Source organism: Taudactylus pleione, unplaced genomic scaffold, assembly GCF_031769625.1.
Source record: "Taudactylus pleione unplaced genomic scaffold, aTauple2 ptg000309l, whole genome shotgun sequence".
NCBI lineage: Eukaryota > Metazoa > Chordata > Amphibia > Anura > Myobatrachidae > Taudactylus > Taudactylus pleione.
In genome coordinates this window covers 8,437,501-8,463,219 of record NW_028284710.1, presented here as the reverse complement: position 1 = coordinate 8,463,219, position 25,719 = coordinate 8,437,501, and the positions used below count along the sequence as shown (strand labels likewise).

The following is a 25,719-nucleotide window of genomic DNA, read 5'->3' as shown; positions in this document are numbered from 1 at the left end:
CCATCATCAGACGTCCCCTCGTCATCCTCATAAGGAGCAGACAGACGCCACCGGCCGTTTATGCGGCCGCATCACAGACTCCCCCTTGCAACACATCCGACAAGTGCAGTACAGAACTCGTCAGGGAGTTAACCCACGCTGGCTCCTGAGAAACCGGGAGCGGGGAAATAGGGAGACTGTGGGGCACCACCAATTGTCGTGGGAAACCCTGCATGGGTGACGACACCACTGACTGCTGGGATAAACCCATTGGTGTAAACGCGGGCTGCGGAGCTAACTGGCCCACTAAGGCTGTAAGCGCCTGAGCAAAACAAGCCCAGGGCGGCTCCTGTACCGGTGCTGTAACCGTAAGAGGCCGCGCCATGGACAAACACTGCTGGCAAAGGCCCTCCGCGCTACCCTCCCCCTCCGCTAACGGTACTTTACACGTAGTACACTGTAGCCGGAGGGGAAAATCACTTTCGGACAAGATGGCACCACGTATGTGACCTCTCTCACCAATTATATCTTAAATAGGCAGAGACCACCCTGCAGCACCGCACCGCAAGGGCTTAGCAGAAAGAACAGGGACAGTAATAAAGCTGACAGTTTAGAGAAAAGTTACAGGCATACAATGCAAAGAAAATCAATTCCTGCACTAACAGCGCTGATCACTCAACTACGCAGACACAGGGCCTGGTAGGACACAGCGCTGCATACACAGACCTGACCACAGCGGAGGAGAGGTATGCGGGGGGACCCAGACCACGATGCTTCCTTCCAGGCTTCCAGCAGCGTTCACCATGCGTTCTGGAGAAGATGGCCGCCGAGGAGCAGAGAGGAGGCTGGCCTGGGGGAGAAGCGCTGCCACAGGACCAGTCGGCAGCGTGCAGAGAGGGCTGTGTGCAGCGGGGGAGGCGCCGGATGTGAGACAGGGAAGGCGCGCTCCCTTGGCATGCATTTAACCCCTGGGACGCTGCAGCGCTACCGCTCTGCTGCGGTCCGCTGTCCCAGGGGGTAGTGGAAAGCACAGGTTGGTCGCCTGGCTCCACGCTGCAGCCAGTCCCCAGGGAGCCCCCTGCCTGGGGACTTAGGACCATGTGACCAGCGGGGTCCCACCGCGGGACCCCGCTGCTTATCTTTGTCCCCCTTGGATCCGGCCATGGTCCGGAACATCTGGGGTAACCGCTGTGACCCCAGATGCTCACCAGCATCCCCGGATCGGTACCGGCGGGGGTGTAGGGAAGACAGCATGGACGTCAGGACTGACTGTCCATGCTGTACATCCAGATGTGCAGCCACAGCTGCACTGAAGAAAGCTTCAGGGGCTCTTCTAGCCCCCACTCCGACAGGTGCACCAGACTCCGGCCGGGCACCAAACTAAACTGAGGTGCCTTGGCTCAGGGGCGGGGTATAGGAGGGGGACCCTAGTGCATCCTGGGAGGCTGAAAAGCTTAACTCTATGGTGCCCAGCGACTGACGTTACACCTATACCCCAAGGTATCCTGTGGATACCCTATGGACCCTGAAGTAGAAACTGGCCTTTAGACTGACCCTGAGGACAAAAAGACTTAACAGAGTTAGTCCGAATGTAGTGGGAGTAGCTAAAGACGGCATCTCTCCATTAGTGATACTGCCAATGATGCAACAATCTTGTCAAGGCCGGACCAAACAAGATCTTCCCCATGGTAGGAGACTGCACCTCTGCTTTCCCATAACGTAGCCATAGGGTATTGCGGCGGATACAGACGCAGCCGAAACCCTGAAAGTTAGAAGACCGGCATCCAATGTAGGTAATCCCACATATGACAACTGCATATTTTATGTGAGCGGCAAAAGACATTTGAATCTCAGACGTGTTGAAGGGGAAAAACGTTACAAATGCATCAGCCCAGTATGCAACAGTATTAACCAACCATGCGATGGCCATGGTAGGACGGGCAACAGGCCCTGAAAACGAGTACATTGATTTCAGGTAAAGTTACCACCTACGGATCCGTAAAATCCGTCCAGGCCGGGATGGGAGGCATATTAATGCCAGTAACCCGACGATTAACATACAAATCCATCCCAGAAGGAGATTTCTATTACTTGTGAGGACCCTCAGGGAATGGGAAACAGGAGGCCTTTGTGACCCCTCGTATCTGGCGACAGCCAGACTCCCGCCATGAGATCCACCCGCTGGGCAGAAACGAGGAATGTATGATACAGGTGCAGGATCGACATTCTCTATATCCAGAATGAACCTGGCTACCAGCCCCAAAGCAGGAATAATACTTGAAATCGGCTCCCCCCATGTGAGGGGGAAAGAGCCGAATACACCCTCCAGTTCACGGCAGAGCCACTGGGAAGTAACCACAGGGCGTATGTCACGCCATTTAGTATTTCGTAGAAAACGACATCCACCAGGGTGACCGTTGTGGTAATCCCTGCAAGGGGAATGACAGACCGATGCGGTACCGGAGTAATTCAAGTACTGTGAAAAACCCCGGCAGGGAGCGATAGTCTGCGACACAGGGGTAAAGTGCAAGAAATTGCGAGATACCCCGAGTTGAAAAGGGCAGTATGGTGAAGTAACCACAAGCGAGTTACGACAATGGGGCCCGCCCGGCAATCCTCAAAGGAGAGGATCCTGAGAAATAAACCGCCCAAAGGGGTCGTGCAAGGGGCCCGGCACCAGATGGCGCCGCATACAAAACCTGAGTCAAATCCTCCTCACTAATACCTGCAGCACATGGCTTGCAGGATAGCAATAATGGGTGCAGTATCGTGCGCAATCTCCTGGTCAGATATATATTTGACCATCTTGACGGAAATATTAAGCAGCGCCATACCGGTCCTGACTGACGCTAAGATTAGCTGCAGGGACCCATTATCAGCGTATGCAACTCACAGTTCCATCTAAAATATGGCAACGTGCAGCACGCAACAGTATGTGACAAACCTCACAAATATTAACAAGTATATATATATGTGAGGTCTCAGAACCACCCCAGGTACACCTGTATTAGGGCAGATCAAGAAAAGGGATAGATATACACTGACAGGTGAGAGAAAAAGCAGACAGTCAGCACTAGCATAAGTCACATACAATGCAAAAAAATATATATAAATACATTTGCATGACATATAATATACTGCACAATGCCGCTACATTCAACTGCCCAGATTCAGTGTCTGGGAAGGCTATAGCGCTGTGTACACTCACCCAAAATGGCCAGGTACGCAGGGGGACTGGGCTCACTGTCATCCTAGGAGTTCTGAAGCACCACCGAGAGATAATGGCCGCTGGAGACCTCAGAAGAAGCGTGGCCCGCGGAGGAAGCAGCTCAGCGACGCCAGACTGTAGTATTGAAAGGCGCGCTGAGCTGAGGGGAGGAGCCGCTAGACAGGGAAGGCTTCCTCCCCTGGCTAGCAATTAACCCCCCAGGATGCCGGCTCCCACTGCCGCTATAATCCCTGGTGGGCTAGTGGACACACGGGGTATGCCTCCATGGAGGGGGAGCCCGCAGCCACCGCTAGCGCCTCCGGTCTGTCCCCAGAGACCGGAGGCATAAGGCTGCATACACACGTGGATCACCGCAAGCGGTGACCACGCGACTTACCTGTCCCCATCGATCCGGCAGCAGCACAGGGATTCCTCCAGAGTCCGGCTAGTACAGACTCTGGGGTCCAACTGCGATCCCCAGATCTGTACTGGCGTCGCAGCGCCGGCGGAGTGTAGGAGCGGCAGCTTAGACGTCCATTGGACAGTCTGACGCTGCCGCTCTGAAGAGTAGTAAAAAATAATAACTTTTTTAAAATAAATTTTAAGCTTAGGGGCTGCTAATCAGCTCCCCACTGCACTAACGGTGACCCGACTCCGGCCGGGCACCAACTTAAACTGAGGTGCCTCTGGCTGGGGGGCGGGGTTATAGGGAGAGTGGACCCAAGTGCATCCTGGGAGCTAAAAGCTTTAACTGCGTGGTGCCCAGATTTGGTTCCCAACCTATACCCCAAGGTCAGCCCTGTGGACCCCCTATGGACCCTGAAGTAGAAATTGCCATTTCTGATTGGCTCACAGTGTTATTTCAGCAACCTGGTTAGCTTGGTCACTGCATGGCTCCCTTTCATCATAGATAGGGTTCATACCTAAAGTTTTAGACCAATGCCATATAGAATAGTGAAAACCCGATCAAAATCAATGTTAGTCCAAACGAACAGGCAGACCCCTAAACCAGGGACTTAATGATAGCTATTTCAGTGGACACATACACAGGAATGAGTAAACATTTGTTACTTTTTTTTTCTCCCTTTTTCATTGGTATTGAACATTTACCAAGGAGGACAATTTGGCATAAAAAATAAAGTGAGGATAGTTCTCATTGTTGGTACAATTCAAAGGGCATGTATACTCATTCCTGTATATAGTTCTCTATTGATGAGTTAAACACGCATTGTGTTTGAGGTTTGCTGCTCTGTAGTGTGGCACCATAGAGAGATGGTTTCATTCATTTTAATGCTGATCTCAGTGTTACACAAACGCATAATTATTTTCTTCACAATCCACAGCTCTAACCTTTCTAGCTACAGACAATGTGCACTACATTAAATTTACAAACAGCCGGAGCAACGAAAACCAAAAACCTCCAAAAGTTAGAAGTCAGCACGAGTACCAGAAGATGCACGTAAAGACAACTTTGCATTACTTTAATATGGTCTACCATATCGCAAAAAAAACAAGAGATATGGTAAGAACTTACCTTTGTTATCTCTGTTTCTACGAAGTCCATAGGGTCCGCAGGGTTGACCTTGGGGGTATAGCTGGATCTGGATCCATGGGCACCATGCAGTTAAAGCTTTGCTGCTCCCAGGATGCACTTGGGTCCGTCCTCCTCTATACCCCGCCCCGGCCACAGGCACCTCAGTTGGTAAGCAGCTAAGGCCGGAGGAGGAGACTAAACAGAGAGAAGGAAGACTGGAACACACAAGAAACCATACTCACAGAAATGGGAGACGGAAAACCGGTGACCAGCCACACAGCCCATTTGAAGCCAGGTGCGTCAGGGCGGGCGCCCTGTGGACCCTATGGACTTCGTAGAAACAGAGATAACAAAGGTAAGTTCTTACCATATCTGTTTTCTACTTAAGGGTCCATAGGGGGTCCACAGGGTTGACCTTGGGGATGTCCCAAAGCAGTTCAACTAAGGGCGGGGACGCTCCTGTGCTGAAAGGAGTACCCGGCGCCCGATGGATGCATCCTGAGAGGCGAAGGTGTCAAACGCATAGAACCTCAAAAACGTTTGAATTGAAGACCAAGTGGCCGCCTTACACAGCTGAACAGCGGAGGCGCCACGTCTAGCAGCCCAAGAGGGACCCACAGAACGAGTGGAATGAGCCTTAACAGAGGCTGGCACAGGTAAACCCTCCTGTGCATAAGCCTCACAAATAACGGAACGAAGCCAACGGGCTAACGTTTGCTTGTTGGCAGGCCAACCCCTCTTGTGAAAACCGAAGAGGACAAACAAAGAATCCGACTTCCTAACCGAAGCAGTCCGATCCACATAGATTCTAAGTGCCCGGACTACATCTAAGGAAGCCTCACCAGCTGAAAGATCAGGCGACTGAAAAGCTGGCACAACAAGTTCCTGATTAATGTGGAACTTCGAGACCACTTTGGGCAAAAACTCAGGACGAGTGCGGAGCACCGCTCTGTCCTGATGAAAAATCAGAAAAGGAGGGCGACAGGAAAGCGCCCCCAACTCTGACACCCTCCTGGCAGAAGCAATTGCTAGGAGAAAAACGGTCTTGAACGTCAGCCACTTGAGGTCCACCACCTCAAGAGGCTCAAAAGGATGACCCTGCAAGACCCGTAGCACCACCGCCAAGTCCCAAGGAGCCACAGGAGGCACGAAGGGAGGCTGTATCCTGAGAACACCCTGGAAAAAGGTGTGAACATCCGGTAGTGTAGCAATCCGACGCTGAAACCACACGGACAATGCAGACACATGAACCTTCAGAGAGGCCAGGCGTAAGCCGAGGTCCAAACCTGATTGAAGGAACTCCAAGATTCTGGAAACCCGGAACACCTGAGGATCATAGTTTCTGGATTCACACCACTGAAAGTAAGTGCGCCACATCCTGTGGTAAATCCGTGCGGAGGCAGGCTTGCGTGCCCTAAGCATGGTACCAATGACTGAACTGGAGAAACCCCTAGACCTCAAGAAGGCTGTCTCAAGAGCCACGCCGTCAAAGACAGCCGACCCAGATCCGGGTAAAGGCAGGGCTCTTGAGACAACAGGTCCCGACGCTGAGGAAGAAGGTACGGAGCGTCGATTGAGAGACACCTCAGATCGGAGTACCAAGGACGTCTGGGCCACGCCGGAGCAACCAGCACGAGCGTGCCGCCGTCCTGCTTGAATTTCCGCAGAACCCGAGGAAGTAAGGATATCGGAGGAAACAGATACGCCAGGTGAAACGTCCATTTCACCGACAGCGCGTCTACCAGACTGGCGCCTGTGTCTCTTGTCCTTGACCCGTAAACGGGCAACTTGTGATTGTGACGGGAGGCCATCAAGTCCAGCTCCGGCAGCCACCACCTGTCCACGAGTAGCTGAAACACCTCTGGGTGAAGCGACCATTCCCCGGGATGCACGTCGTGACGGCTGAGGAAGTCCGCCTCCCAATTGAGGACTCCGGGAATGAAGACTGCCGAGATCGCTGGAATGTGACACTCCGCCCAAGCAAGGATGCGAGACACCGACATTGCTGCCCGACTTCGAGTTCCTCCTTGGTGGTTGATATACGCCACCGTGGTGGCGTTGTCGGACTGCACCTGAACCGCCCGTCCGTAAAGAGCGGGACTGGATGACTGCAGGGCCCGATAAACCGCCCGCAGTTCCAGAATGTTGATGGGAAGAAGAGCTTCTTCCGCAGACCAACGACCCTGAAGTGACAACGAGCCGGTCACTGCCCCCCAACCCCGAAGACTGGCATCAGTCGTGAGCAGGACCCAGTCCGGGATCCAAAAGGGACGCCCCTCGACCAGATGAGCTGTCTGAAGCCACCAAGCCAAAGACTGCCGAACCTCCGGGGACAACACCAGCAACTGAGAGCGGATCCGGTGAGGTAACCCGTTCCATTCCGATAGAATCAGCCCCTGCAGAGGCCGGGAATGGAACTGGGCAAATTCCACCATGTCGAATGTTGACACCATGGAGCCCAAAACCCTCATAGCCGAATGGACCGACAGGCGGCAACTGCTCAGGCAACTGTGTATCCTCAGCTGCAGGGAGGAGACCTTCTCCGGGGTCAGGAAGATCCTTTGCTGCCGAGAATCCAGCAGGGCTCCCAAATTAACCATCCGCTGAGATGGAATCAGGGAGGACTTTTTCCAATTTATCAGCCACCCGTGCGCTTGCAGGCAAGCGACCGTCAAGTGGAGATGATGAACCAGTACCTCCGGGGAACTCGCCAGCAACAGGAGGTCGTCCAGATACGGTAGTAGCCGTACATTCTGGTTCCGAAGATGTGCGGCCATGACCGCCATAATCTTCGTGAACACCCTCGGTGCCGTGGAGAGACCAAAGGGTAGCGCCCGGAACTGGTAATGGTGTTGAAGGATAGCGAACCTCAGATACCGCTGGTGCGAAGGTGCCATCGGAACATGGAGGTAGGCGTCCTGGATATCCAGGGACACCATATAATCCCCCGGTTCCATCGCCAGAATGATGGAACGTAACGTTTCCATCCTGAACTTGGGAACTCTGAGGAATTTGTTCAGAGACTTCAAGTTGAGGATAGGGCGATGAGAACCATTGGGTTTCTGCATCAGAAACAAAGAATAGAACCCCGTCCCTCGTAATTGAGGAACGGGAACAATGACCCCTGCTGTCAGCAAGGACTCTATAGCTTCCTGAATCTGTAAAGACTTGGTCGTATCCTAAGAAAGACTCGTGCAGAAAAACTGGTGGGGCGGTCTGTGCCGAAAAAACAGGGCGTACCCCTGGGAGACCACTTCTCGAACCCAGGCATCCGTGGTGGTATTGTGCCAGCACTGGGCAAATAGAAGAAGTCGGCCTCCCACTCTGGGGTCCCCCAGAGGGAGGCCCGTCCCATCAGGCAGAAGGTTTATCTTCCTGCTTGGAAGAAGGGCGCCTGGCACTCCAGGGCTGCTTCTTGGGCTTAAAAGCGGCCTTGGTCGTCGACTGCCTCGGGAAGGACTGACCTTTTGCCTTGCCCTGAACCCGAAAGGACCGAAAAGCAGAGCTCCGTACCTTGGTAGGAGCAGAAGCCGAAGGCTGATTTAGACTTAGCCAGAGTGTCCACAATTTTGTCCAAGTCTGGACCAAAAAGCAACTCCCCATTAAAAGGTAAGGCCTCCAGTCCCTTTTTGGAGTCAGCGTCAGCTCTCCAAGACCTCAGCCACAAGGACCGACGCGCTGACACAGCCGCAGCCGACACCCGAGAGGTTAGCAGGCTTGCGTCCAACGATGCTTCCCCAATGTAGGAAGCCGCATCCCTCATTTGACCTATCAACGCTCTCTGGATCTCCGGAGCATCTTCCGGAAAGGTATCCTCCAAAGCATTGGCCCAGCGCTCGATGGCCTTAGCCACCCAAGAGATGGCCATGGACGGACGGGCCACCGCCCCCGAGAGAGAGTAGATAGACTTCAAACAAGTCTCCACCTTCCTGTCCGTGGGATCCTTCAGGGAGGAGATCGACGGCAAAGGCAGCGTAGCTCTTTTAATTAAGCGGGTAACGTGGGAATCCACCGCTGGAGGAGTTTCCCACTTCCTGCAATGAGCCTCCGGAAACTGATAGTTCAAAGCCAACCGCTTCTGCGGTGGGAACCTCTTGCTGGGCAACTGCCAGGCCCCTGCCATATGATCCGTCAATTGATCGGACAGGGGAAAAACCGTCGAAGCTACCTTGGCCTTTTTAAAATTTGGGTATTTTGACCTGGGGGCGGGCACATCCTCCTCAATGTGAAGGATGGCCCGCACCGCCCTAACCAATGCCGGCACATTAATGGAAGACTTAGCCTCCATCTCCTGGGCCCCGGCATCCGAGTCAGAGTCTTCATGGATCTCCCCGTCATCCGAAGACACGTCCGTGTCCGTGAACTGAGCCGCCAGTGAAGCCGGAACGGAACACTTGGACGCCCGTGGGGGCAAATCACTGTGCAACATATGTTGAAAAGCCGATGACGAAGCCGCCAGACTCTGAACAGAGCTGGAGAGGACGTCCACCCAAGGCGGGGGTACTGCCTGAGGATACCCCTGAAAAGGTACCATCGACTGCTGCGGCACCGTGGGGGTTTGCACGTATACCGGCAAACCCGCATAAGGACCCACAGTCTGAGACCCGGGAGGAGACTGCACCAGACGAGTCACACCCGGGGAACGGGGCATGGTAGGCTGGGGCAACGCCCTAGAAGGGGCCGCAGTCGGGACCGCAAGTCGGTCCGCGATTGACACCAGCACTTGCGTAAACATTGCCCACGGAGGATCCTGCGCCACCGGGGGTTTAGAGGGTCCAGGTACCAACTGGCACCGCCCGCTCAGACCGTCCTGAGACAAATCTGCCCCGTCAACCACTGCCGAACAGCGTCGGCAGGAAAACAACACAGGAGCCTCGGAGCGCTCATTCCCCTCATCAGACATCACACAAACTTTTTTGCAAATAAAGTGTCTCACCGAAACGAGGTAAGGCGTATAACACCCATGCACTCCCAAATATGCAACCCAAACAGCCCACAATATGATACTGAGGAGCACACCGCAGTATGTGACGGACCTGACAAATACGTAGATTTATATAAGTGAGGTACACAGAAAGAACACCCCTCCCCCACGCACCTGCGGCCCGTGGGAGAAGGAAAGGGATAGGTAAAAAGCTGACAGTAAGTAGAAAATAAGCACAGACAGCAGCACTAGCAAAAAGTCACATACCATGCAGAGAAGTTATACTCACTGCACCTTCCGCTACAATCAACCTCCCAGATTCAGTGTCTGGGAGGGCTATAGCGCTGCGAACACTGTCCTTTGCAGGGGGAGAGGTACGCAGGGGGACTGGTCCACTGGAAGCCTGCCTGGGAGCTCTGCGATGCTGTCTGAGGAAGATGGCCGCCGGAGAGCTCTGAGGAGGAGTGGCCGAGTGAGAACAGCCCAGCGACACCAGCACACATGAGAGAAGGCGCGCTGGGCTGAGGGGAGGAGCGCTGAAGCAGGGAAGGCTGCCTCCCCTGCTAGTACTAAACCCCCGGGGAAGCCGGTTCCCCGTCGGTACTTACACCCCGGGGGTCAGCGGACAGGCGGGGTATGCCTGAAGAGGGGGAGCCCGCCGCAGCTACTAGCGCCGCCGGTCTGTCCCCAGAGACCGGCGGCATGAAGACTGCATTTTCCCCGCGTGCAGCGCTGACAGCGCTGCACGCGGCTTACCTGGCCCCTTCAGTCCGGCAGCAGTCCTTGGGAGGTCCCGGAGCCACGCTAGTACTGACTCCGGGGTCCAGCTGCGATCCCCGGATCAGTACCGGCGTCGCAGCGCCAGCGGGGCTGTTGGAGCGGCAGCGTAGACGTCCAGATGGACAGTCTGATGCTGCCGCTCTGAAGACAGTAAAAATAAAATAAGAAAATCTTTTTTTTTTTTTTTTTTTAAATAAAGAATAAAGCTTAGAGGCTGCTTATGCAGCCCCACTGCGCAGGGTGACCCGACTCCGGCCGGGCACCAACTAAAACTGAGGTGCCTGTGGCCGGGGCGGGATATAGAGGAGGACGGGCCCAAGTGCATCCTGGGAGCAGCAAAGCTTTAACTGCGTGGTGCCCATGGATCCAGATCCAGCTATACCCCCAAGGTCAACCCTGTGGACCCCCTATGGACCCTGAAGTAGAAAAAAAAAAAGTTTGTGTTATTGCTTTAATATAGTCAATACGTACCGTTGCTTTATCCAGTACTTTGATTGAATGAGGCTCTGCCACGTTACGTTTTCGTAGTGCCTGTTCCAAGAGCTGTAGAGGAGGGCGCTCCCACTTTCCAAATACAACAAGATCTATGTCACTGGAAATTAAACAGAACTTTAAGTGAACGGTCATTTTTCTTGCGCCAACAGTAAACACAAGAGTACACTTTTTATTTTGAAAAAAGAAAACTATGCTTCAGAACATCCTCCAATAAGAGTGGGACCCATGGTAGTGCATACAAAACAGGCAATAGTCAGTGGCGATTCCCGGGCTAAGAAGATGTACTAGCCAGGATTATGACAGACATGTCAGGAGAGGCTGCACAGTGCCCGCTGGTGGAATTGTGGTCGTACTTCATTATACAGGAGGCGGGTCTGTATAAGAAGAAGGAAGTCAGGAGAGGAATCTGTATAGAAAAGATAGGTTTTCTGCAGGTTCCCCCACCAGATTGGGAGGGACTAGATAAGCAGCACTAGAGAAGGAGGACACAGGACTTCCAAAACACGACTTCCACAACCAGTCTCAACACTCAAAAGCCCCAACTGTAATGGGTTAACACACTGTGCATCAGACGTGCAAGGAGTTTTGAAAGTTGCATCAATTTCATATTGAAAAAAAATCATAATTAAGCACACCTGCATGACTAAATGTTTTTCCTCCTAAACTCTACTTGTAACCTTCATTCCTTTTTCATATACAGGTTGAGTCTCCCATATCCAAATACTCAAAAAAATACAGAATATTCCGAAATATTGAATATTTTTAGCATAACTGAGATAGTGAAACCTTTGCTTTTTGATGGTTCAATGCACACAAACTTTGTTTAAGGCACAAATTATTAAACATTCTATAAAATTGCCTTCAGCCTGTGTATATAAAACAAATGAATTTCATGTATGTACACGAATTTTGTTTGAGCCACATAATTAATGAAAATATTGTATAAAATTAGATGCAGGCTGTGGGTATCAGGTGTATATAAAACAAATGCATTCTGTGTTTAGATTTGAATGCAATTATTCCAAAGTACAGAATATTCCAATATCCAAAATACCCCTGGTCACAAGCATTTTTTGGTATGGGAGATTCAACCTGTAATACCTAATACAAGTTCACACAATTAAGCTTGCCAGCAGCAGAGCATGGGTTAAATGGTCACATGGACGCAGTACAAACTACTAGTACATGTTCATATTATACTGAAGATAAGGAGCAATTGCTAGAAATTATGTAAACTTACATTTTAGGATGAATGAGCCTTCAGTAGAAAGCACAGATTTCAAGTGATAATTTAACCTCCCTTTTTTCTTATTTTTTGTCTGAGAAAACATGTACACTAGAAAGATCACTACGTTTTGCCTCCTGCTCTGACCTCCACACCCCATCCCACACATCCACAACTATATAGGCTTCAAATCATTATCCATTACGTTAAAGTGTGTGGTTCTAGGTATGAAGACGTTTTGCCTTCGTAAACTTGTTGGGTTCCAACTAACCACCTTACCTATTCGTACTAAGAGGCCATCAGAATTGGTCCCCAATTGAGATTATCTGTAATTTGATGCACTGTTGCAAATTTGTGGGACTGAACAAGTCAGCCCACTCTCTATTCAGCTCAAACATCCAGGAGCTGTTTACAACCACAGCCTTGTGCTCAGAGTCTGCTGGTTAGTAGTAGAGCTCCCACACTGAAGAGTGGAGCCACATTCTGGAGATTTTTCATCTTTCCAAGAACAGTTCAGTAACTACGATCTATATTGCTTTTATAGAAGAGTTTCAATCTTGTATTTTAAACAATAAATAACCATAGATTATGCAGTGTTTTTAGTGCTGGGCTATAAAAGACAACATTTATCCATTGAAAAACAGGGGGTATTCACTAAGATCAGATAAGCCACAAAGAACTATTTAAAAATTACACAATATTTTTGGAAATAATTCTAAAACCGATATTAACATAAGCACCCACTTGTGTTGTGTGTGATATCCATATATACACAGGGTGGTCCATAAGTGTGGTAACACCCTTATAATAAGAAAATATTAATCCAATGTCTACACGATATAGGAGTGGGAGAAACTTTTTAGGGTATGTCATAAGTATGGTGGTCATCTTGAAGTCGGCCATATTGGATGCAACTGATTTTTTTAATTGGGAAGGGAGGCATAATACATATCAAACATACAAAGTTTCATAAGAAAAACAATGGAATTCTTAGTTTTAACATCTTCATTCCAGTTTTTGACACTAACAAATAATGATATGGTAAGAACTTAACCTTGTTATCTCTATTTCTACGAAGTCCATAGGGTTCCACAGGATGCCTTGGGGTATAGGTGATGGCGGCAAACATCCGGGCACCACAGTTTTAAGTTTTCAGCCTCCCAGGATGCACTGGGGTCCCTCTCCTATACCATGCCCCCGAGCCTCAAGCATCTCAGTTAGGTCACAAGCCATAGGCCGGAGGAGAACAAAGAGAAGAAAGTCTGGAACACACAAGAAATCACATTCTCGCCAGAAGGAGACGGAAAACCGGTGACCAGAGCAAAGCCCATCTGCAGTACAGGTGCAACAGGGCGGGTTTCCCGTGGAACCCTATGGACTTCGTAGAAATAGAGATAAGGGTAAGTTCTTACCATATCTCTTATTTTCTACTGCAGGGTCCATAGGGTATCCACAGGATACCTTGGGGATGTCCCAAAGCAGTATCCTTCAAGGGTGGGGACGCTCCTGTGCTGAAAGGAGAATCCGCCGCCTGAAGGAACATATCAAATGCATAATACCGCACGAAAGTATGGACAGATGACCACAGAAGCGCCACGTCTAGCTGCCCATGAAGGACCCACAGATCTTGTGGAGTGAGCCCTAACAGAAGATGGAACAGGAAGGCCTTCATGAACGTAAGCTTCAGAAATAGCCAGGCGAATCCATCCTGCCAAGGTTTGCTTAGTGGCAGTCCAACCCGTCTTTCGGAAGCCATATAGAACAAACAAGGAGTCCGACTTCCTAAAAGAAGCAATGCGGTCAAAGTTTTAAGGCCCGCACCACATCCAAGGTGGCCTCACCAGCCGAAAGGTCCGGTGAATTAAAGGCCTGCACAATAATTTCCTCGTCGAAATCAAATAATTGGTTATGATCGTGCAAATTATCTGACGATCTGGTCGTCGATGGTCTGTTGAAGAGCGAGCTGGACGATGCTCTGCTACAGCTCAGTCTGATTGCAGCACAAATGTTTATTTGTGTCTGTAACAAATTAATTAAAATGTACACAGACTAGTATGCTCAAAGGAAGTGGTCTAAATGTCAAGTTACAAATTACTGTCTTGGACATGCAAATCATTAGCAGTTGCTTCTGCTTCAGGGTCCATAGGTGGTCCACAGGGTTGACCTTGGGGTATAGCTGGATCTGGATCCACGGGCACCACGCAGTTAAAGCTTTAGCTGCTCCCAGGATGCTCTTGGGTGCATCCTCCTCTATACCCCGCCCCCGAGCTACAGGCACCTCAGTTTGAGTTGGTGCCCGTCTGGAGTCGGGTCACCCTGCGCAGGGGGGCTGCAGGAGCAGCCCCCAAAAGCTTTTTATTTAAAAAAAAAAAAAAAAAAAAAAGAGCCTGTTAGTTTTTATTTTTTTAACAGGGGCTCTTCAGTGTGGCAGCGAAGGGCTGTCTGTACAGATGCCCACGTTGCTGCTCTTACTCCCCCCTGGTGCCGCGACGCCAGTATCGCGGCGGGAGGCCAGAGTCCGTAGTAGCCGGACTCTGGGGACCTCCCTGGACTGCTGCCGGAGTCACCGGGGAGAAGGTAAGCCGCGAGCCGCAGATTAGCGGCGGCTCGCGGGTCTTACTATAAATGCAGTCCTTTGCCACCGGTTCTAGGGGACAGACCGAGGGCTGCTAGTGGTGGCGGCGAGCTCCCCCTCCATCGGAGGAATACCCCATCAGTCCCTAGACCACCAGGGTTATTTAGCGGCAAGCGGGATGCCGGCAACCCGGGGGTTAACAGCTAGCCAGGGGAGGAAGCCTTCCCTGTATAGCGGCTCCTCCCCTCAGCGCGCCTTTCAGCACGTAGTCTGGCGTCGCTGAGCTGCAGTTACTTGGCCACTCCTCCTCTGAGGTCTCTGGGGGCCATTTTCTCTGTGGCAGCGCATATCTCTCAGTGAGCACGCGGGCCGGTCCCCCTGTGTACCTCTCCCCCAATCAAGGACAGTGTACACAGCGCTATAGCCCTCCCAGACACTGAATCTGGGCAGGTTGATTGTAGTGGAAAGGTGCAGTGAGTATATCTTCCTGCATGGTATGTTACTTTTGCTAGTGCTGCTTGTCTGTGCTTATTTCTACTTACTGTCAGCTTATACCTATCCCTTTACTTCTCCTAAAAGCCCTACAGGTGTGTGGGGGAGGGGCGTTTCTACAGACCTCACCAATATAAATCACGTATTTGTGAGGTCCGTCACATACAGTTGTGTGCTACACAGTACCATATTGTGGGCTGTTCAGCACACTGGCGAGTGCACTTGATTCTGCTCTGTTGCCAGATATATTTTGTCATGTTGGAAGAGGAGATTGAGCACTCCGTGGCTCCGGTGTTGGTCTCCTGCGGACGCTGTTCTGCAGAAGTGGATAGGGAGGATTTGTCACAGAATGGCCTGTGTAGACGGTGCCAGGTGGTTCCTGGCCCACCAAAACCTCCTATGACGCAGGAACCACCATGGGCGATGTTTTCTCAGGTGCTGGTGTCTATTGCGGACCGTCTGTCGGTCCCGACTGCTTGCCTACTAGGGCGTTGCCCCAGCCGGCCATTCCCCATGTGTCCTGCAATTATTGCGGAGCCCCCCCAGCTCTCAGTCTGTTGGTCCTTATGCGGGGTTACCTATGTACATATAGGCTTCCCCTGTGACGCAGCAGTCTGTGGTGCCCTTCCAGTCCCCTGTGGCGTCTCCTCCACCCTGGGTGGATGTTCTCTACAAAATTTGGCGGCCGAATCTACGGCTTTTCAGTCAATGTTGCAGAGTGACATGCCTTCAAGGGCGTCAAAACGCACACTACTGGCGCAGGCAGCGCATTTATCGGACTCCGAGGGGTCCTCAGATGATGGGGAGGTTCATGAAGACACTGACTCGGACACATCGGTCCAGGAGGTAGATACCAAGTCGTCCATTAATGTGCAAGCACTGGTTAGGGCTCCTAAGTCGAAGTATTCTAGTTTCAAAAAAGCTAAGGTGGTTTCTGCGGTGTTTCCCCTGTCTGATCAGTTGGCGGATCGTATGGCGGTGGCTTGGCAGGCGCCCAGTAAGATTCCTGCCACAGAAGCGGTTGGCTTCTAATTATCCTTTTCCTGAGGCACATTGTAAAAAATGGGAAACTCCACCGGCGGTGGATTCCCATGTCACCCGTTTAATAAGGAGCGCTACGTTGCCATTACCGTCTATATCCTCGCTGAAGGATCCCACGGACAGAAAAGTTGAGACTTGCTTAAAGTCCATTTACTCCCTCTCAGGGGCAGTGGCCTGACTGTTCATGGCTATCTTCTGGGTGGCGAGGGCCATTGAGGGTTGGGCCAACGCATTAGAGGATACCTTTCCGGACGATGTTCCGGATGTCCAGAGGGCGTTGTTAGGACAGATGAGAGACGCTGCTTCCTACATTGGAGAAGCCTCTTTGGATGCTAGTCTGCTGACCTCTCGAGTATCGGCTGCAGCAGTGTTTGCCCGCCGATCCTTATGGCTGAGGTCCTGGAGAGCGGACGCTGATTCAAAGAAAGGTCTGGAGGCCTTACCTTTCAATGGAGAATTGCTATTTGGTCCGGACTTGGAATTAGCCAGGGTATCCACTATTTTGTCCAAGTCAGCTTTCCTTCCTTCAGCAGCAACGCCTGCCAAGGTCCGGAGCTCGGCATTTCGGGTTCAGGGTAAGGCAAAAGGTCAGTACTTCCCGACGCAGTCGGCGGCTAAGACCGCCTCTAAACCCAAGAAGCAAGCCTGGAGTGCTCGGCGCCCTTCTTCTAAGCAGGAGGATAAACCTGCTGCCTGATGGGACAGGCCTCCCTCTGGGGGACCTCGGAGTGGGAGGCAGACTTCTCCAATTCGCCCAGTGTTGGCACAATACCACCACGGATGCCTGGGTTCGAGAAGTAGTCTCTCAGGGGTACACCCTGTCTTTTCGGTTCAGGCCGCCCCACCAGTTTTTTTGGACGAGTCCTTCTCTGGACAAGACCAAAGCTTCCCAGATTCAGGTGGCTATACATTTCTTGCTACAAGCAGGGGTCATTGTTCCCGTTCCAGTCTCAACGCGGGATTGGGCTTCTGTTTCTGGTACAGAAGCCCAATGGTTCTCATCGCCCTATCCTGAATTTGAAGTCTCTGAACAAATACCTCAGTTCCCAAGTTCAGGATGGAAACGTTATAAGTTACGTTCCATCATTCTGGCGATGGAACCCAGGGATTACATGGTCTCCCTGGATATCCAGGACGCCTATCTCCACGTGCCCATAGCACCTGCACACCAGCGGTATCTGAGGTTTGCTGTCCTGCAACATCACTACCAGTTTCGGGCGTTGCCTTTTGGCCTTTCCACGGCTCCGAGGGTGTTCACCAAGGTGATGGCAATTATGGCCGTCCACCTTCGGAGCAAGGGTATACGGCTGCTGCCGTATCTAGACGATCTTCTGCTGGCGAGCTTCCCGGAGGTACTTCTTCGACATCGCCACCTGACCATTGCTTGTATTCAGGCACACGGGTGGTTGATAAATTGGAACAAGTCCTCTCTGATCCCATCAAAACGGATGGTCCATTTGGGACCCCTCCTGGATTCTCGTCAAAGGATTTTTCTGACTCCAGAAAAGGTGTCCTCCCTACAACTGAGGACACAGTTGCCTGAGCAGTTGCAGGGTGTCGGTCCACTCGGCAATGAGAGTCCTGGAGTCCATGGTGTCGGCATTCGACATGGTGGAATTTGCCCAGTTCCATTCCAGGGCCCAGCAGGGGCAGATTCTGTCCGAATGGAACGGGTTACCTCACCGGATCCGATCCCAGACGCTGGTCTTGTCCCCGGAAGTGCGCCGGTCTCTAGCTTGGTGGCTTCAGCCAGCTCATCTCATCGAGGGTCGCCCCATTTGGATCCCTGACTGGGTTCTGCTCACGACAGATGCCAGTCTCCGGGGTTGGGGGGCAGTGACCGTCTCGTTAGGGCCGTTGGTCTGCGGAGGAAGCAGTTCTTCCCATAAACGTCCTGGAGCTGCGGGCCGTGTACAGGGCTCTGCTGTCAGGCACCACTCTTCACGGAAGGGCGGTATAGGTGCAATCCGACAACGCCACCACGGTGGTGTACATCACCCACCAGGGAGGAACTCTCAGTCAAGCGGCGATGTCGGAGGTGCCTCGCATTCTGGCTTGGGCGGAGAGCCACCTTCCTGCAATCACGGCAGTCTTCATCCCGGGAGTCAACTGGGAGGCGGACTTCCTCAGCCGTCACGACGTGCACCCAGAATGGTCGCTTCACCCGGAGGTGTTTCAACTTCTCGTGGACAAATGGGGACTGCCGGAGTTGGACCTGATGGCTTCCCGTCACAACTACAAGTTGCCCGTTTACGGCTCAATGACAAGGGACGCAGGCGCAAGTCTGGTGGACGCACGGTCTGTGAAATGGACATTTCACCTAGCGTACCTGTTTCCTCCGATCTCCCTGCTGCCTCGGGTGCTAAGAAAAATCAAACAGGATAAAGGCACGTTTCTGCTGGTGGCTCCAGCATGGCCCAGACGTCCTTGGTACTCCGATCTCAAGAGCTTGTCCAGCGACGTTCCGTACCTTCTACCTCAGCGTCGGGACCTGCTGTCTCAGGGGCCCTGCCTTTACCCGGATCGAGGGTCGACTGTCTTTGACGGCGTGGCTCTTGAGACAGCAGTCTTAAGGTCCTGAGGGTTTTCAAGCTCTGTCATCAGTACCATGCTGAGGGCACGTAAACCTGCCTCAGCTCGGATTTACCACAGGGTGTGGCACACTTACTTTCAGTGGTGTGAGTCCAGAATCTTTGATCCTCAGGTGTTCAGGGTTTCTAGGATTTTGGCATTTCTTCAGTCAGGTCTTGACCTAGGCTTATATCTGGCCTCCCTGAAGGTTCATGTGTCGGCTTTGTCTGTGTGGTTCCAACGTAGGATCGCTACACTGCCTGATGTTCACACCTTTTTCCAAGGTGTTCTTGGAATCCATCCTCCCTTTGTGCCTCCAGTGGCTCCGTGGGACTTGGCGGTGGTTCTTCGGGTCCTGCAGGGACCTCCTTTTGAGCCTCTTGAGTCGGTTGACCTCAAGTGGTTAACACTTAAGACTGTTTTTCTCCTGGCAATTGCTTCAGCCAGGAGGGTATCTGAGTTGGGGGCACTTTCCTGTAGTCCCCCCTTCTTAATTTTTCACCAGGACAGAGCGGTGCTTCGCACTCGTCCTGAGTTTTTGCCTAAAGTAGCCTAAGTTCCACATTAATCAGGAACTTGTGGTGCCTGCTTTTCAGTCACCTGATCTTACAGCTGGTGAGGCTTCGTTGGACGTTGTCCGTGCTCTCAGAGTTTATGTGGATCGGACTGCTTCTGTAAGAAGGTCCGATTCTTTGTTTGTCCTCTTTGGTTTTCATAAGAGGGGTTGGCCTGCCAGCAAAAACTGTTGCCCGTTGGCTTTGTTCTGTAATTTGTGAGGCATATGTACAGGAAGGTTTACCTGTTCCAGCCTCTGTTAAGGCTCATTCCACTCGGTCTGTGGGTCCTTCTTGGGCTGCTAGACGTGGTGCCTCCGCGGTTCAGCTGTGCAAGGCAGCCACTTGGTCTTCCATTCAGACGTTTGAGGTTTTATGCGTTTGACACCTTTGCCTCTCAGGATGCATCCTTTGGGCGCAGGATTCTCTTTTCTGCACAGGAGCGTCCCCACCCTTAGTTGAACTGCTTTGGGACATCCCCAAGGTCAACCCTGTGGACCCCCTATGGACCCTGAAGTAGAAAACAAGAGATATGGTAAGAACTTACCTTTGTTATCTGTTTCTACGAAGTCCATAGGGTCCACAAGGCGCCCGCCCTGACGCACCTGGCTTCAAATGGGCTGTGTTGCTGGTCACTGGTTTTCAGTCTCCCATTTCTGCAAGTATGGTTTTCTTGTGTATTCCAGTCTTCCTTCTCTCTGTTTAGTCTCCTCCTCTGGCCTGGGCTGCTTACCAACTGAGGTGCCTGTGGCTCGGGGGCGGGGTATAGAGGAGGACGGACCAAAGAGCATCCTGGGAGCAGCTAAAGCTTTAACTGTGTTGTGCCCGTGGATCCAGATCCAGCTATACCCCAAGGTCAACCCTGTGGACCCTATGGACTTCGTAGAAACAGAGATAACAATGGTAAGTTCTTACCATATCTCTTGTTATATGTATTGTTCAATGCTATTTTGGTCCATAGAAACAAACATCTACATTTTAATTACTTGACCAGACTATGTGGCACCTGCAAGCAGCTGTGGGTCAGTGGGATGAGTGAACCAGAGCTGTATGTGCCACCCCACACTAAAACATCCTGCAACACCGCACTGCAAGGGCTTTAGCAGAAAAGATAGGAATAGCTAAAATGGCTGACAGAGGTGAAAGTACAGACAGTAGTACTAGCATTAAGTCACATACAATGCAGAATCCCTGCGCTATCAGCGCTTCATCAACTACAGACATCAGCTTGGTAGGAAACAGCGCTGCATACTCTGACCTTGTAGCCAAAGAGGTATGCAGGGGGACCCAGACCACGATGCCGCCGTTATCAGCGTCCAGCAGTGCTTGCCAAGTCTAGAAAATAGCCGCCGAGGAGCAGAAAGGAGGCTGGTTCGGGGGAGGAGCGCTTGCAGATGCCAGACCGCAGTGGAAAGGCTGTGTGCAGTGGGGGAGGTGCCCGCTGCTATGTAGGGAAGGCGCGCTCCCCTGGCATGCATTTAACCCCAAGACGCCAGACGTTTTCTGACATCGTCCAGTCCGCTGTCCCAGGGGGTAGTGGAAGCGCAGGTGTATGGGGCCTGGCTCCACACTGCAGCCAGTCCCCAAGGAGCCCCCTGCCTGGGGACTCTGGACTGTGTAGTTCAGCGGGGACCCGCCGCGGGACCACACCGCTTACCTTATGCCCCCGTAAATCTGGCCACAGTCCGGGTAACCGGGGTCACCACTAGCTGTGACCCCAGTTACCCACCAGGATCCCCGAATCAGTACCGGCGTTCTGGTACCAGTGGGGTGTATGAGTGACGGCATGGACGTCAGTACTGACTGTCCATGCTGTACACTCAGTGTGCAGCCACAGCTGCTTAGAAGAAACTTCAGGGGCCTTACAGACCCCCCTCTGTACAAGTGCCTCCGACTCAGAGCCAGGCACCAACGAAAACAGATGCCTGAGGCTCGGGGGCAGGGTATAGGAGAGGGACCCCAGTACATCCTGGGAGACTGAAAACTTAACTCTGTGGTGCCCAGATGTCTGCCGCCATCGCCTATACCCCAAGGTATCCTGTGGATACCCTATGGACCCTGAGTAGAAAGAATGTTTTGAGATAGTCTTGATATATGGAGCACGTGTGCCATGGCAAAGGTTTTCAACCAACGTCACCCAAGTAGTTGCCAGACTCCTTGTGAAATTTAAAGAAACCGTATCAGTTGCAAATAAACCAAAACAGCAGCATGTTACAAGAGGTTTTTAGTTGGAGATTTTTCCCTCACTGTTATCAAAGGATGGGTCATATCAATTTCTTCCAGCAAGATGGTGCCACACCTCATTATGGACCCATTGTCAGGAAATACAGTATCTTGATGTGCAGTTTCCCCAAAGGTTGATTGGCCGAAGAGGTCAAATGGCCACCAAGATACCCAGATTTAACTCTTTGATTTCTCTCTGGAGTTACCTGAAGGAATGTGGTTATGCTGTGAAGATACAAGATAGTTATCTGCAACAATGAATTATTGATGCTTGTGCTCAGATTCAGCCAGACATGTTGGTCAAGGTTAATCAAGAATAAGGAGAGAATAGCCTTAACACTGCAACATATTGGACCACACTTCCAACATATCCTGTAAACTTTATGTTAAAACTCAAGATGGCTGCCATACCCTAAAGATTATCCCCCACACCCATATCATGTGTAGACCCTGGATTAATATTTGCTTACTCATTTCCTTTTATAAGGGAGTTTCCACACATTTTATAGGATAATTTTTATTATGGGCCCGAATATACAGGCATATGGGCCACTGCATGGTACTATGTCGGTTTGCATAGTGTTCCTTACATGGACAGATTCATATTCACCTCGGATAAGACACCAACACACCGCACCAAAATAGTAGAATATTTTCAGCTCACCTTGTTGGCAGATAAAGGCCTGTACTGAAGCTTCCAAAAATTTGAACCTAAAAATAAGACAGATATTCACAAATTGCAGAAAACATGCAGTTCTAACTGCAAAACATTTAGAATGAAAACATTACACAAGAAAAACTAAATACTTCAGTATAGTTAAAAATACAGATGTACATAAGCAATGCAGAGCTAAATTACTCTATGGAAAGTGGATTCAATTCTACCCAAACCATCACAAGCCATAAATACAGTTGGACATTTTCATCTCTTAAATATGTCTCAACAGATGGAAAATACCTTAAAGCGTGCACTCACATCTGCTGAGGGCCACAGATCCTTTATAACAGTTTCAATTCTATTCACCACTTCTCTTCTCATTGCAGCTTCTTCCGGTCTTGGAGACATGAAGTCATAGAAATCCAGGATTTCATCATGCAGACTAAAAATTAAAGTTGGCATCAATAATGTGGCACAACAGAAGGTTAACAGTATTTTAGGAGTGAGGAGGAATGTGAAATGGCCTTGGTAGATTATCACAAAACTTAAGTGGCGTACACACTAGACGATGTGCTCACAATGCGATATCGTGAGCTATTGCCCTTGAACTGTCAGCTCCCCGGCACTCCAGGACACGATATCGTGCTAAAAAAAAAAAAAAAAAAAAAAGTGTCCAATCTGACCAACGATCTATCATGTGTGCTTAACTATTTCCAGTGCGTCGTGTACAAGATTGGCAGATCTTGCCTAATGGAGGCAAGATCTGAAGATGCGATGTACGACCCGCAGGTACGTGCATCATGATTGTGAGAGGACATTCAAGACTTGGACATATATTTTACAAGATTTGTCGTTCAGATGCGTTGAAATCAGGCAAATCGTGCAATATATCGTCTAGTGTGTACACACCTTTAGGAGCCAGTAAGGGAAAGGAGGGACCCCACACACACGTTAATCAAGCAACACTGTCATACCCAACAATACTTCACAGTAAGTGGTACATTTTCAGCACACCAAAATTAAGTGCCCTGCTTCCACCCCCACAACAGTGCATCTTCGATTATTTACAACTAAGTAGAAACTTAGTATTGCATTGTGGGAGGAGAAAAAAATTTTTTTTATATACACCAAGAAAATCATACACACAGAAGACCAGTGTTTAGATTTGAAACGTAGATCCACTATTACCATTCCAGAATTGTGAAGGACCTACTAGACAAATATACAAAACAGCCAATTCAGCTATCTAGCAAAACAAGCAGAGAAGTTTGAAAAGGTTTGCCTATACTTTTAATGACCAACAAGCAGAACTACTGTTCGCTAACAAGTAAATCCCTATTTTCATGTCAAGTGCAGATGTGTCCTCATACATCTAGCCTCAATACGCCATGCTGCGCAACTTGTCTGGCGTGAGAGAGCTGCAAGGTCCCATGCTACTCTGCTAGCGCTGGTCTTTTTTTGCAATTGTGCTAAAAAGCTCATCTTGGCGTGCCAGGTCCTATGAGACTAACATGTTAAACAAAACTGGCAGCTGCTCAATCTAGCAGTACTAATCAGGTGCATGAAAGGGAGGGGTCATACTAAGTAGAAAAAGGAGGGGGATTTAACCCCCTATTGTTCCTCAGCACACTGAATAATGCCTGTAACAATATATGAAGACTATATGGTCATAGAAATTGAGATATTAGTTGCATGCATTTGCAAATACATGGGAGGCTGCTAGGCCACGTCACGGCTTCTCTATTACTAGCAGTCCCTAACACTAAGGGGTTCACGTCCGGGGCGCAGTGCACCCCAAAAAAAACATCTAGCCCAGGACCCCCCCAGGGCATCACACGAAAATGGAAAAAGAGTGACAGTGAGGTGTAAAGTATAGATGTGTGCGAGTAATCAATAAGTGTGGAATGAGAGGTCAAAATATATGTCAAAAAATACATGAATAATAAACAAACATAAAAGGTGATGTGAAAAGCAACTATGTGTATTAAGTGGTGATGCCCTGAGGAGGCCCAGCCAGACCAGCCCAGGGGGCCCTACGCCCAAACACTCACCCCAAATGTAACAATTATAAGGCCTCATATATTTTGTCAAATGTAAGGCCTCATAATAAAGGCACATACATAAATGCATCCAAATTGAGAGCCAGCTTACCTGGCTTTTCACATCACCTTTTATGTTTGTTTATTATTCATGTATTTTTTCACATATTTTAACCTCTCATTTCACACTTAATGATTACTCGCACACATCTATACTTTACACTGCACTGTCACTCTTTTTCCATTTTCGTGTGATGCCCTGGGCTGGATGGTTTTTTTGGGGTGCACTGCGCCCCGGACGTGAACCCCTTAGCGTTAGGGACTGCTAGTAACAGAGAAGCAGTGACGTGGCCTAGCAGCCTCCCATGTATTTGCAAATGCATGCAACTAATATATCTGAATTTCTATGACCATATAGTCTTCATATATTGTTGCAGGTATTATGCAGTATGCGGAGGAACAGTAGGGGGTTAAACCCCCCTCCTTTTTCTACTCTAACATATTAATCAGCACAGTCTGCTGGTGCGTCCTACTCGCCATCAACTTACACGCATTTTCAGCAAAAAAAAAAAAAAAGACCGACATAAGCAGTATCGCGCAGGACCTGGTGAGTCGAGACAGGCTTTTTAGCGCCACTTATATAGGGCCAAAGTCAGGAGCTCAGTACATTGGCAGCCATCAGTGCTTTATCTAAAATGATTATAGAAATAGCCATCAGTCCCATCCCTTGGCATACCCACAATATACACCCTAAATTCTCCCAACTCCATGGCTATTAGACTGCAGGGAGCACACCAAATGTGGTTCCCATCATTTCAAAAATGTGGGGTCTGAGTCCTATTTTAATATTTCAAATGCTCACCACAAGCCTTTAATATTCAGTAATTCCCCCCACATGCTTACATAATGGCATCAACCATTTACCCGGTATTGCAGACCAAGGACTCATTTCTAAACAAAAAAAAAAAAAAGGTATGGGTCCCCGGGGACGCGCTGTGCTGCAGAGATCAGACATCCTGTTGGGGACTGGCTGCAGCACAGCGCATCCCCGGGGACCAGGCACAGCCACCTTGAAGAAAAAACAAAAAAGCACCGTCATTCAAATAGGCGCCGGTCGTGAGCCAGTCAGGGATCGCGGACCGACAGCCCATCAGCAGCGGCTGCCGGTCCGCGAGATCAGATTGGCTCGTGGCCGGGCCAAGATTCGAATGATGGCAGCAGTATTTTGAAGGGGTACAGGGCTATCGCTGGGCTTCAATGTACAGCAGCGACAATAGGGTATTCCTCTGGCTCCAGGCGCCCCTTACCATCAGCCACTGCCAGATTAAGGCAGGAGGTGACCCGCTCCAGTCTGCCTGGCACTCAAAACAAGTGCAGCAGCCAGGAGCCCACCGCAATGTCTCATTCTCGGCTCCGCACAT

General features: G+C 50.4%; 1 protein-coding gene across 5 annotated transcripts in view; it reads right to left on the bottom strand.

The window, feature by feature from the left end:
- The window catches only part of TENT4A (terminal nucleotidyltransferase 4A), a 209,995-nt gene that overhangs the window by 146,689 nt on the left and 37,587 nt on the right, over positions 1-25,719 (bottom strand). For 4 of the 5 annotated variants that reach the window (XR_015868738.1, XM_088442339.1, XM_088442340.1 and 1 more), the window contains exons 3-5: positions 22,560-22,701; positions 22,266-22,312; positions 10,897-11,017 (exon numbers count right to left, since the gene is read on the bottom strand). Coding sequence is in view for 4 of the 5 variants with exons in the window: in XM_088442339.1 (XP_088298465.1) it covers positions 10,897-11,017; positions 22,266-22,312; positions 22,560-22,701 (310 nt within the window). In the remaining variant the exon portion in view is untranslated. The remainder of the gene's footprint in view (positions 1-10,896; positions 11,018-22,265; positions 22,313-22,559; positions 22,702-25,719) is intronic. The other variant, XM_088442343.1, reaches the window with a different exon arrangement.